We start from the raw sequence: 11,470 nt of genomic DNA, 5'->3' as shown, positions 1-11,470 counted from the left end.
TGTGATTGTAATTCCAGACGATGAAGATGAAACTGAACGCGAACAGGCATCGCGCACCGTCAGTGTCTACAGTCCCAAGAAGAACTTCAAGGTCAGCGAAAAACGTATTCAAAAGCTAAAGGCTTTGTTGAAATTAAATAAGGTGAATTTGTCGGGTAATGGAAATGCCAAAACGTGGAAGATTGTCAACAATGGCGAGCTTGCAAAAGCTGCAGTTTCTTCTGCGACAGACAAACATAGCGCGAAGTTTCAGGTAGGCTACTTTCCCTCATGTAATTTGCAGATGTAAAAGACTACATTCATAATTCTTACGTGAATTTGTGAGAAAATCTTGCTCTAATAGATGAATTTTGAGTGGATATTCTTGTAATCTGCGAATACGTGAAGCCAAGCTAAGTAAACATTCCTCGACGAGAAAAATTAAGTTTATATATAATACATCGACGTTGACTCGACAGTTATAAAGAACGAGTGTTCAGAGAATGTGATTCCTTTCTGTGGAGAGCACGCAAATATGATAACAATCTCAGGAGCTTTCGCTTCTATCTCAGAAGCTTGATCAATTCAGCATGAGATGTACATCTCATTGTTGTGCACCGTTGACCGTGCATCCGGCTGTCATGCGGGAGGTCGCGGATTCGAACCCCGGCCGGATCAACGCACAGGATCTTAAAATAACTGAGGAGAAAGTGCTGCCTCGGTTATTTCATCTGCAAATGGTTGGACTTTCAAGTCCTCTCGGACAGGGACAAAAAACCGTAAGCCCCGTCTCAGAAATATCTTCTATGTTCATAAGTTCCCTGTGGGACGTTAAAGAACCCACACACTATTTTTGCTAAAAGCAGGCCTGCGGCCCAAAGGCCTGGCGACCCGGTGGCCCACACAGTTTTGTTGTCCAGCAGTAAAGCCATGCACATCCACAGATTTGCATTGGGTTTGGGCGCACAAATGAAAGATGGTGAGTTTGAATTCGTTTACTATTTTAATAATCATTTCAATCCTTTTCGATCCTTTCTTTCGTTGCATGTTGCTAAGTGAAAAACGTTGTCTTTCTCTATTGTTTTCGTCTGTTTACAACAACAAACAGAAACAAGGATTCAAATGATTAAAATGGTAAACAAATTCAAACTCGTCCATTTTGCACGCCCAAACCCGATGCAGATCTGTGCATGCACGTGGATTTACCGCTGGACAAAAAAACTGTGAAAAATTAGGACTGGGCCTCCGGGCCGCCGGGCCTGGCCGCTGGGCCGTGGCGGGCCGTGGGTCTGCTTGTAGCAAAACCCCACTATTCGGGTATAGGTTGAAGTCCCGGGGTTGTGGTTATCCTGTACTCTCCAGCAGAAGTGGCCGGCTTGGCAATGTTAGATTAAATTTGATGTATAAAATATGCAATGACACTGTTGATATTGCTAAAGTAAAGTAAAGTAAAGTAAAGCAAACCTATTTAACGTCGATAACTTGTAACAGTAATTCAACTGACAAACCTGAGGTCGACGGTGCGCTCATTTTACTCCCCGCTCTCCATCAGTGCTCCTTTTTACAGGTATTTAAAGCTACTTCGGGTACACTGAAAGGAAAGTTCGTCGAACTGAACTCAGGACCTCTTGCACAAAGGCCGCGCACTAACTGACTTACTAAAAAATAGTTACTTACGCCCGCATAGCAACTGCGGAGTCAAAACTCATTCTAGTCATGATTAAAAATTTTTAAACATAAATGCCACAAAGGACCGAAAGGGATTTTTGAAAGTAATTCTCCAGAGACATTTAAGACTAAGTATTTTACTGAGTGATTTCAGGCATCAAAGGGTTAATTTAATCAAACCTTTGATGCCTGAACCGGCTAGAACCAGCCATACTTAGTATTTTACTATGTTTAACGCCAGGAGTCAATGGGTTAAGTTATTTTTATATTTATTTATTCCTTTACTTATTTATTCTTACACGTTTTAGTAGTAGATGTCAAAAAGGGACTTTGCCGAGTGCTGGAAGATTTAGATGTAGATGAAGCTTTGTTAAAGAAGCAAAGGCGCTTGAGTTTGTTTTTATTTGCGTGTTCTCCACAGTAAGGAAGTACGGTCTAGATTTGTACTGGAGAAAAGATCGAATTTTGCTACTAACTAACTAACTATAATTGGTAAACTGCGATGCACTGTTAACAAGCAAAAGTTGGTCATAGAGCATATATTTAGGGGGTTGGGGCTTGGATCACATTTCTCGCACCAAAAAGGGTCTTTCACGGAAAACATCAAGGATTAGGGTAATTAGTTATTTTTTTTGTTTTTTGGAATTAAATGAAGATAGTTTTACTTCACATGATCTTGCAATATAAGTCCTATACTTTCCAAAAGTCCTTTGTCTCATGTAGATGGTGTGCGGGACAAAGGACTTTTCATACTTGATTGGCTCCAATTTTAGCAACCCAAAAATGGGTCGCTGAGCTAGACCAATCAGAGTAGTCCTTTTGGTTCCCAGGGGATAGGGTTGTCAAAATTTGCCGTATGTAGTGAAGCGTAACTTTTAACATGGAGTCCATGGTGATGGATGAAGCTACTAAGGCCACAATATATTCCGAATTGTGCAACTATCAGTGGAAAACAATTCAAGCATATCTGTCTTGCAGATATGTGCTTGTGTCTGCTCCAACCAGAGCTGGGAAAAGTCTGACCTTTGAGCAAGCCCCGTACACTTTTGATTGTTTACGTGGAGAGGATTGCAATGATATTGCCTTCGTGATTGTTCCACTGATTTCCGTCATGAAAAATCTGGTCTGTAGCCTCAATTGTCATGGTATTAGAGCGTGATATGTAGGAGATGATTGTTCAAAACGACAGTTGGAGGACATTTGAAATCTTAAGTATAAACTGGTGTTTGGAAGTCCTGAGGCGATTCTCATTAACTATCAACTGAAACAAGATTTTTTAAGATTTGTCTTCATTGATGAGAGTCACTGCCTTGCAAAATGGTACTGTAAGTTTCACTAAGATGTATCTACTTTTATTCCCAGTCTAGCACGTGTACTGCACCTGAAGCCTACCTGATCTTTCATGAGCAAAATTAATTAACTTTTTTGAAGATTCAAAGCTTTCCCTTACTCGTTAATCTTCCAAGCTAGTGTTTCGTTTCTATCAGCACAATTACGTACAAAGTGTTGGTCCAAAAAGTATCACTGGAGATCTACTTTCCAAGCAGAAACTCCGGATTGAAATAAGCTTTCGTTTTATTTTGTCTTTGTTTCTGATACCTTTAGCACAAAGTAAACAAATTTGCTCTTTTGATTTCAGAGAAACAAACATGCTCGATTCTTTTCGTTGGATTGTGTCATTCAAGTGCAGTACTTTCGAGTGACGTCATCCCCTTTTTGGCATGAAACGCAATTGAAAACCTTGTAAGCCAGACAAGTCGACCTCTCGCAACTTCGTCGCTCACTCATCTGCTTTGTGTCCGAAAAATCATGCTTCGCTCACCAAAACATTTTCTCCTGGGATTCACGTGAGGTCGACTTGTGGCAAGTCTTCATGAGCCCATGATATAGAGCGGACATATAGTATCCCAAGTTAAAGTAATAATTGCTTTCTTAGACTTGTTTATTTTTAGATTTCTGTTTTTCATGTAGAGAACACATTGAATGGATTTGACAATACATGGGGACAGATTTTGTCCTAAATATTGATGATTAAACCCATTGACCTCCTGGGAGTGAGCCTTTACAGATTTTACTCTGTCTAACAACAGACAATTTTACTCATCAACTGGTGGGTCCTAGGGTGTTTTAGGGGTCAATATGTTAAGAAGGCATTAGGGGAGTCAGGGTGGTTTAGTGGTCATCAATCGTGCCTCCCACCTCTGTGACCCAGGTTCAACTCTGGCCTCGGGTCGTATGTGGGCTGAGTTTCAGTCGATCTCAACCTGACTCCAAGGGTTTTTCTCCGGATAGTCCGGTTTTCCTCCCTCCTCAAAATGGACTCCCAGTCAATTGCATCTGGCTGGGTTTGCAGTGCTCCAAGATCACACATGGATAATGGCGGCAGCCATGGGTGCCTTCACATGCATTTGGTCCGATCCTGTTGAGCCGGTTGATCCTGAAAAGCCCTTGTAGGGAGCAGTCAACTAAGCGCACATTTACATTTACATTAACAACTCATTGGAGAAATATGAGGGTTCAGTATGCTCTGAGCTGTAGGCTCTCATTTGCGATCATTTTAAATGATGGATAAAATCCTATGAGACACATCAAAAGTATCAGAGGTCTGGAGTCTCTTGTGCAATGTGGTCTCCATTGTGGCACATTCTGATAGTTTTGTTTGAAAAAATAAGAGGTACATGTAAAAGGAACCAAAATCATGTTTCAGGCCAAATAAACAACTCAATTCTTATTTCCCAGTAATTTCTACCAGAAATCGTGGCTAAGGGTCTTTTCAAAATTGCATTTTGACAAGAAGGAATTGACCCCATGGGTTTCAGTTAAATTTGAAATTGGTGGCTGTTTGAGTAGAGTAATGACTGTTGTCTTTGTCAAAATGAATTTTAAGCTTAGGATTGAAAGAACCCGCCTTTATTTAAAAAGTGGAAAAAACCGTTTTCTGGTTAAAAGATTTTAAAACATAAGCTTTCGGCTATCAGTCTAGCCTTTAACAAATGAAAAAGTTGGAGTGCAATTGGAAATACATTATGTTATGTTGTAGTTCAATTTTTACTTTGGAACAATTTGTTTTTGAACTGGTACAATTTTAATTGTTAGTACTGGTGCAAAAACAGTGAAAACTTTTTAATGTTTGTTGAACACAAAGAACTCACTTCATCGATAACAGCTGTTAGTTCAAGAGGTTACTGAAATAATGAGTGTTTGCTGAGCATTCAGGAAATGTTGGAAATGCTTAACAGTCTGGTTTGACCAAGAATAACATTGAGTGGTGTTAAGCACTAATTTACACAATTTAAGCCTAAACACTTGTAGAATGGTTAGCTTTCGTGTAAGGTTAGGGTATCTGCCTGAAGTTTAGGAATTAGGGTTAAACTTTCAATTTAGTGGTTAGGGTTAAGCACTGTCCTATTAACAGTTAGGATTCCGGGAGGTGTATGACAACTACAGGTGACATACTGCAGACTGTCCGCAAATATTGCTGATAAACAGTATTTAAGTATAAGCACCCATTTGATTAGCTCTGATAAACAGCATTTAAGAGAATGCACCCATTTTAAAATGGTTAGCTTTCAATAACTGTGCGACTTGCATGTTGACTTGCATAGCTCGCCCTGTTGACTGGCATGACTCAGCCATGGCTCGCTGGCTTGCACATTGTCATCACTCTGACGTTTTGAGCATTAGCCCTTCCTCAGAGCTAAACCCTTTTTTGTCTTTCACATAGTAGTCCTGACTACTTTTTGTAATGAAAAAAAAAACAGCGATATTCTTTATTTTAATATAAAGTCATTTGACAATATAACTCGTTTATTATATTACATTACAATAACATATGCTAACGGTAATTAATATCTTCCCCTCGTATTTTGAACCCGAGGGACACACTTTTTGTTGAATGATTTTGAAGCCATTCAAAACACTTGCAGCACATGTTTTATCCGGTCTGCAAACACGTTGCTACGCCTCACGTTTTACAACTGATAAAACACTGCTGCTCGTTTTTTAATGGAACATAATAGTAGAATAATTAATGTTAGTTTAACATTTTTGTGTTGACCATGCTCATGTTAACAAAACCACTGTTATAATCCTTCAGGCAAAGGAAGAAAAAGGAGAGAATAATAAAAACCATCAACCCCAGATGCGATTTCCAGGAATATTTGAGACACTGGAAAAGAGATATCCCCAGGTGAAAAAAGAGACAACAGAAATCCGAAGTGAGCCATGTTACCAAACAAATAAGAAAAGGCTAAAAAGCCCTCCATCAAGTCCTTCACTAAAGCAGACCACGCTGAATGAGGAAAGTTTTTCGCCCAAGAAGAGATTTGCAGTGATGTGTAGGGACCCCAGGCTAGAACAGCCAGTGCCATATGCCGCACCTTTCTATTGCACTGTTCCACTACAAAAATTACAACATGATTCCTCTCAGCATAAATTCTTCTCTGAAACTCAGATGAACTCAATTCAAGCTCTAAAAGAAGAGAACTTTCATCAGTCTGTCTTGGCTACTGTTTGCAGTTTCATGAACCAGTCCCGGACACCACCGCAATCACTAGCATTTTACATGTTGAATAGCATCCTTTTGTCAAAGCAAAGCAACTGCGGGAAAGAATGTTTTAGGGTCCTTAAGCGAATTCAGTTATTACACCCTGTTGTACCATTACGGATGGTTTCTCAGAAAATTACATGGGAATTTATTTCCATGATAATTGAGCAGTGTTCTGTCAATGCGTATCAGTCAAGAGGAAATGATCTTTCTGTTAATGCATCTTTGGCCTTGTCTTTCCTTGTCAGTGTGATGGAAGAAGAAATCAACAAAAAAACGTTTAGTGTCGTCAAGACCAGTGTTTATCGACTTTTAAATGTGGCCAAGAGAGCAAGTAATGTTCAAAATGTAATCAGCTGGATTGAGAGAGCAATCCTTGAACATGGCTCAAATCATCATATATATGGCCGTCAGTGCAATGTGTGTTTAGTTAATTTATTACAACGAATGCTGATGTTGTCACTTGGTGTTGGGGAGCGACCTGATGACTGTGCTTCATCGATTGGCAATGAAATGTTCTTGGTCTACCACAGATTACCATCGGTTGAGCTAAAAACTGTCTTCCTTCAGTCCACACAGTCGCATCTTTTACGAGCTAAGCTGATTGAATTCATTGTCAGGAATTGTTGTCCTTTACCTCATGCGGAACTTGATGATAGTGGAATACACAAAGAGGGGGTTAAGCACATCATTGCTGTTGATTTTACACGAATTCCACCAGGTTTGAATGATGTTACTGTAACTTCAGACAGTGTTAATGTTGTGGACTGCTGTGAAGAGTTTATTATGCTTCTAGCATATTGGTTGCAAAGCCTTATGTTTTGTCGCAAGAGATCCCTGCAGAAAAACACCTCTGATTCCCTGCGAATGTTTTCAATGGATGATAAAGATTTGTTGAGGGAAATCGACACACAAGTTGGAAAACTGCGAATGCGCTTGGAGAATTTGTGCAAGCCATCAGATCTCTCCCCACGGAGCAATCAACTTTTAGAACTTATGTCATCCTTGAAGAGTTATGCTCCAAACCTGCTGTAGATTTTACTACTTTTTATGGTGCTAACTACAACAACATCAAATTAATTCATCCCAGTCCTTTCTTGTTATTGTTGTGTAATGTGTTTGCCTTGGACTTCAAAGCCGTAACCTATTTGAAGGTGGTTTTTTTTGTGACCGTGACGTGGAACTTTCATATACATGTAAATTATGCAGTGTAGACCCATTTCAGTAATTCCCAATCTGGAGGACAAAACAATAGTCATTCTGTCCCCTGACAGAAACAGGCCTTTCAAATGCAAAACAATCTTATTGTTTTGTCCTCCAGATAGGGAATTAACTTAAAGGGGTCTATAGCAGTCAGCCATAATATAACTAACTCTTTAAATTAATGGGAGAAGCGTTTGAAAATGCTGAAGAAAACTTACAATATTGGCTAAATGGGTGTTGGTAAGTACAACTTTATCTTGGGCACAAACAACAGAGGTGCTGTATGAAATGAGCAAGTTCAAAGCATGGAATTAATTTGAAGTTTTGAGCGGCAGGTATGTTTTGCAGGTTGCAGGTTGAATTTTAATTATAACTGGAAAACCGCTGGCACTTAAAAGAAAGGTAAAGCGATAGACTTACCGTGACTGTTACATGACGCTGTTTACAATAGACGGAATATACTTGCCGAAGGGTGAAGTTGGGTGTGTTTTTACCATGTGAAAGACGCCAACTACTTTATGTAAGAACCCCTGATGAGTATATGGGTTATTAACTATTTTTAGTGCCAGCAGTTTTCCAGTTATAATTAAATTTCAACCTGCAATCTGCAAAACATACTTGCCAAGTTTTGAGGGAAAAGATTATTGACAGTGGAAAAGCAGATACATTTGAAGTACTGTTTACAGATGTGTAGGGAGATTCAGAAAAAATTATTTTTGTCAAATATTTTTGACCGTTTTATAAAGGGCTGTATGCAAAACATTCATCTTTTGTTTTTTTTGTCAAATTGTAGTCAATTTTAGGCAGTTAGTGGCTCCCAACTTCTGCAACAATCTGTTGAAAGCCATGCACAAAACAATGGGAGACTTAAGGGGGCTATGTCATGTTTTTGTAGGGTGTTTATGGGGAATCTTCGGTTCATCAAGAGTTTGAAACTGAAAAATGGTAGTGTGGAATTCCCTTACTGATAAAATTATTGTTAAATCACTTAATGATTCTGAGCTAAAACAACCTTTATCCAAGCAATTTACCATAAACTTGAAAAATGTCAGGCTGACTTTTTTCAAGATTACCCAAATCCAATCCATTACAATTTTGTCCCTTTGTGTCCATCCATGCTTCTCTTTCCTCTTGCTTTATTTCTTTTATGTTGTTTAGCAATATTTCATAGTACTTTTTGGGCATTTTGGGTGTCATGAAATTGCATCATTTTTCATGACAAAGCCCCCTTAAAAAATACTTTATTATTTTTTTTTTACTGCTTGAAAATCAAGCAGTGATTTGATGCAAATTGAAGACGTTCAAAAACAGGGTACATAATTACGTAATATTATGATTGCTTGTTACAGTTGTGGTGATAACGTTTTCCAATGTTATCCATCAGATCGGAAATTACCTAATTAAAAAATGGTTTATTTAAGATGTTCTTGTTAACATAATGGAAATCTACGATTTGTAGATACATGTAGGAGATGTACAGTTGATGATGTCATGTGTTTATTTGATGAAACAAGATGATGGACCTTGAAAATACAGTCAAATTCAAACAAAACTAAGTTTGCCTCTGTTTTTTATTATTAAATGCCTCTGACAGGGATTCTTAACTTTTCAAGAAAAATTAATGATTTCCAACAGCAATATACCCACTGCAGAAATGTTGTATCAAGTCAGGGCCAATGTAGATTGTTTTGCACACAAGAATGTTAAAGAGCTAGCATGCTAGCTTTTGAACAAGTGCACTTGTCAAGGAAAACTTGACAAGTTCTTCTTTACACACCAAATAAAATTTGCCAAGTCAGAACTTGTCAATGAAAATTTGCTCGTGTGTAACCGGCTTTAAAGGTGACATAATTATTGAGTGGATGAAGAGATTGTTAACCCATTGATGCCTAACCCACCCCCAATAATGAGGAAAGTTGTGCAGTGTTAGAGTAAAATCTATTAATAAAGTCTCATTCCTAGAGGCCTAGGCAGTAATGAGTTAAAATGCAACAAGACTAATAATAATAATTATTTAAACCAATCTTAATGGTTTAAGTTGAATAGATTGATTTTTTGAAGCTACTCTGGTTTCCAGAATTTTGAATATTGTTGTTCAAAGACCTAGCATTTCGAGACTTGTTTAGGGTTATGCAAAGTTGTTGCAACAGTCCTTTTGTTTGCTCACCAATCAGCTAAAAAGGAATGGGTGTGCCATTAATAGTAACCAGCTTTGTTTTCTTGTAATAAGATGCAAATAGGTGTCAGGTATCATATTTCGAAGAGGCAGGGATGGCATTTGTGTGTCAAGCTTCCAGAAAACAGCGTCGATGGTACTGCTGGTTGGTGATAATTTTAGAATTACCCAGCACAATTGTGAGGTCAGTTTGACAAGCATGGCCTCGCAAAGCAAACTCTTTCTATTAAGGCATTGCTGTCGAGCAGTTAGGGTGCTTGCTTTGAGATCTGGAGATCCCAGAGTTCAAGGCGTAGGGGTGAGGAATGGTAAAATCCGAGACTCACCAAGACCCTTGTTTGAAAATCCAAGACCGAGACCAAAACATGCTAGATGTCACACCAAAACAAATGTAACTACAAAGGCAGCGATTTCTCCTCAGTTATTTAAAGACCCTGAGTGTTGGTCCGCCCGGAGTCGAACTCACGACCTCCCGCATGGCAGCCCGATGCTCAACCAACTGAGCCACCGGTGCATGGTTGAAGATTAATGGCTGGTTAGACTATCTCCGATAACTGTGAAAGGCCAGTATCTCCCTCTCATAACACTTCAGGGGACAAGTACTCAGTTGCTGGTTTTGCCATCAACCTGTACATTCAAGGGGTTACAGAACTTATCAGGAGAGTTTTGAGTAGCCACAATATGGAAGTTACCCAAGGATCCTGTACTGAGGAAACAACGAACCAATGTCATTTACTCTGTCCAGTGTGATGACTTTGATCATGAGTACACCAGCTACCAGTTGTTCGAAGGGTGGATAGCGTTATCCACTGAATAAATCACCATCCACTGGATAACTCAATTGCTTTCGCTGGCGTTTATCCACTGGATGGTGATTTATCCGGTTGATAGCGTTATCCACCTTTTGAACAACTGCAGCCTGACAGATGTCAGGCTGCAGGGTCTATTTAACATAGGGTTGATTTTGTTGTTACTAATAAGACATGTTCCCCCTCGGGAAGCTTACTCAGTCACTGTGATGTAAAGCATTATGGGCAGCACATGTGTTCAAGTCTGACCATCTGCCTATACTTATCTGATCAAAATCCAAGATATTTGGTTTATTGCAGAAAGGAACTGGAAACAAGAGTGTTGCCATGGCAGTATCTTAATGGGGGTCACCTTGTGGCTTATCTCATGTACATTATTGTTGCCGAGTTTGAATATCATTACTCCAATATTCTCTGAGATAATTATTCTCAATTTTGTGATTCATTGCAGTCATTTGCAATGTTTGTGATATGATCATTTTTTTTTAACAAAAACTTGATTCTCTCTGGAACAAAAGAACTAAGGAATTCCAAAATAGGAAACACCATTCTTCATCATTTTGAAAGATCTTTAATATAAGCAGGGGGAGGCACAGTGGCCTCATGGTTAGAGTGCTTGACTCTGGATCGAGTGGTCTGGGTTCAGGTCCTGGCCGTGGACATTGTGTTGTGTTCTTGGGCAAAACACTCTACTCCCAAGGTGCCTCTCTCCACCGAGGTGTATAAATGGGTACTGGTGAAAATGCTGAGGATAACCTTGTGATGGACTAACATGCAATCCAGGGGGGAGCTGAAATACTCCTAGTCACTTTATGCTACAGAAACCAAAGATAAGTGCCGGCCTGATGGGCCTCTCTAGGCTCTACAGACTTAACCTTGAATAAAAGAAAAAAGTATTTTTTACATCATGGGCACTTTAAAATGCAATGAACAAAAATGAACATTTTTCTGGGACCCTGGTATTTGAATCACAGGAAGATAGCAAACATTCAGCCCTTATGAGTAACATTTGACGTATGGAATTTTTCATGTATTTAATTAGTTAAATGCTGTTCTTGTCAAAGAGGGTGGTGTAAGTCTAAGGGGAGA

General features: G+C 39.2%; 1 protein-coding gene across 2 annotated transcripts in view; it reads left to right on the top strand.

The window, feature by feature from the left end:
• The window catches only part of LOC138044161 (SUMO-interacting motif-containing protein 1-like), a 9,206-nt gene extending 258 nt beyond the window's left edge, over positions 1-8,948 (top strand). The window contains exons 1-2 of one of the 2 annotated variants that reach the window (XM_068890841.1): positions 1-91; positions 5,744-8,948. The exon at positions 1-91 is cut by the window's left edge and continues 258 nt beyond it. In XM_068890841.1, the coding sequence (XP_068746942.1) occupies positions 1-91; positions 5,744-7,228 (1,576 nt within the window). In that variant the 3' untranslated portion in view covers positions 7,229-8,948. Of the gene's footprint in view, positions 254-5,743 lie in introns of both variants that reach the window. The other variant, XM_068890840.1, reaches the window with a different exon arrangement.
• The last annotated feature ends 2,522 nt before the right edge of the window (positions 8,949-11,470 follow it).

The sequence above is a fragment of the Montipora capricornis genome, chromosome 3 (assembly GCF_036669925.1).
Source record: "Montipora capricornis isolate CH-2021 chromosome 3, ASM3666992v2, whole genome shotgun sequence".
Classification (NCBI taxonomy): Eukaryota; Metazoa; Cnidaria; class Anthozoa; order Scleractinia; family Acroporidae; genus Montipora; species Montipora capricornis.
This window is presented reverse-complemented; position numbering and strand designations above follow the sequence as displayed.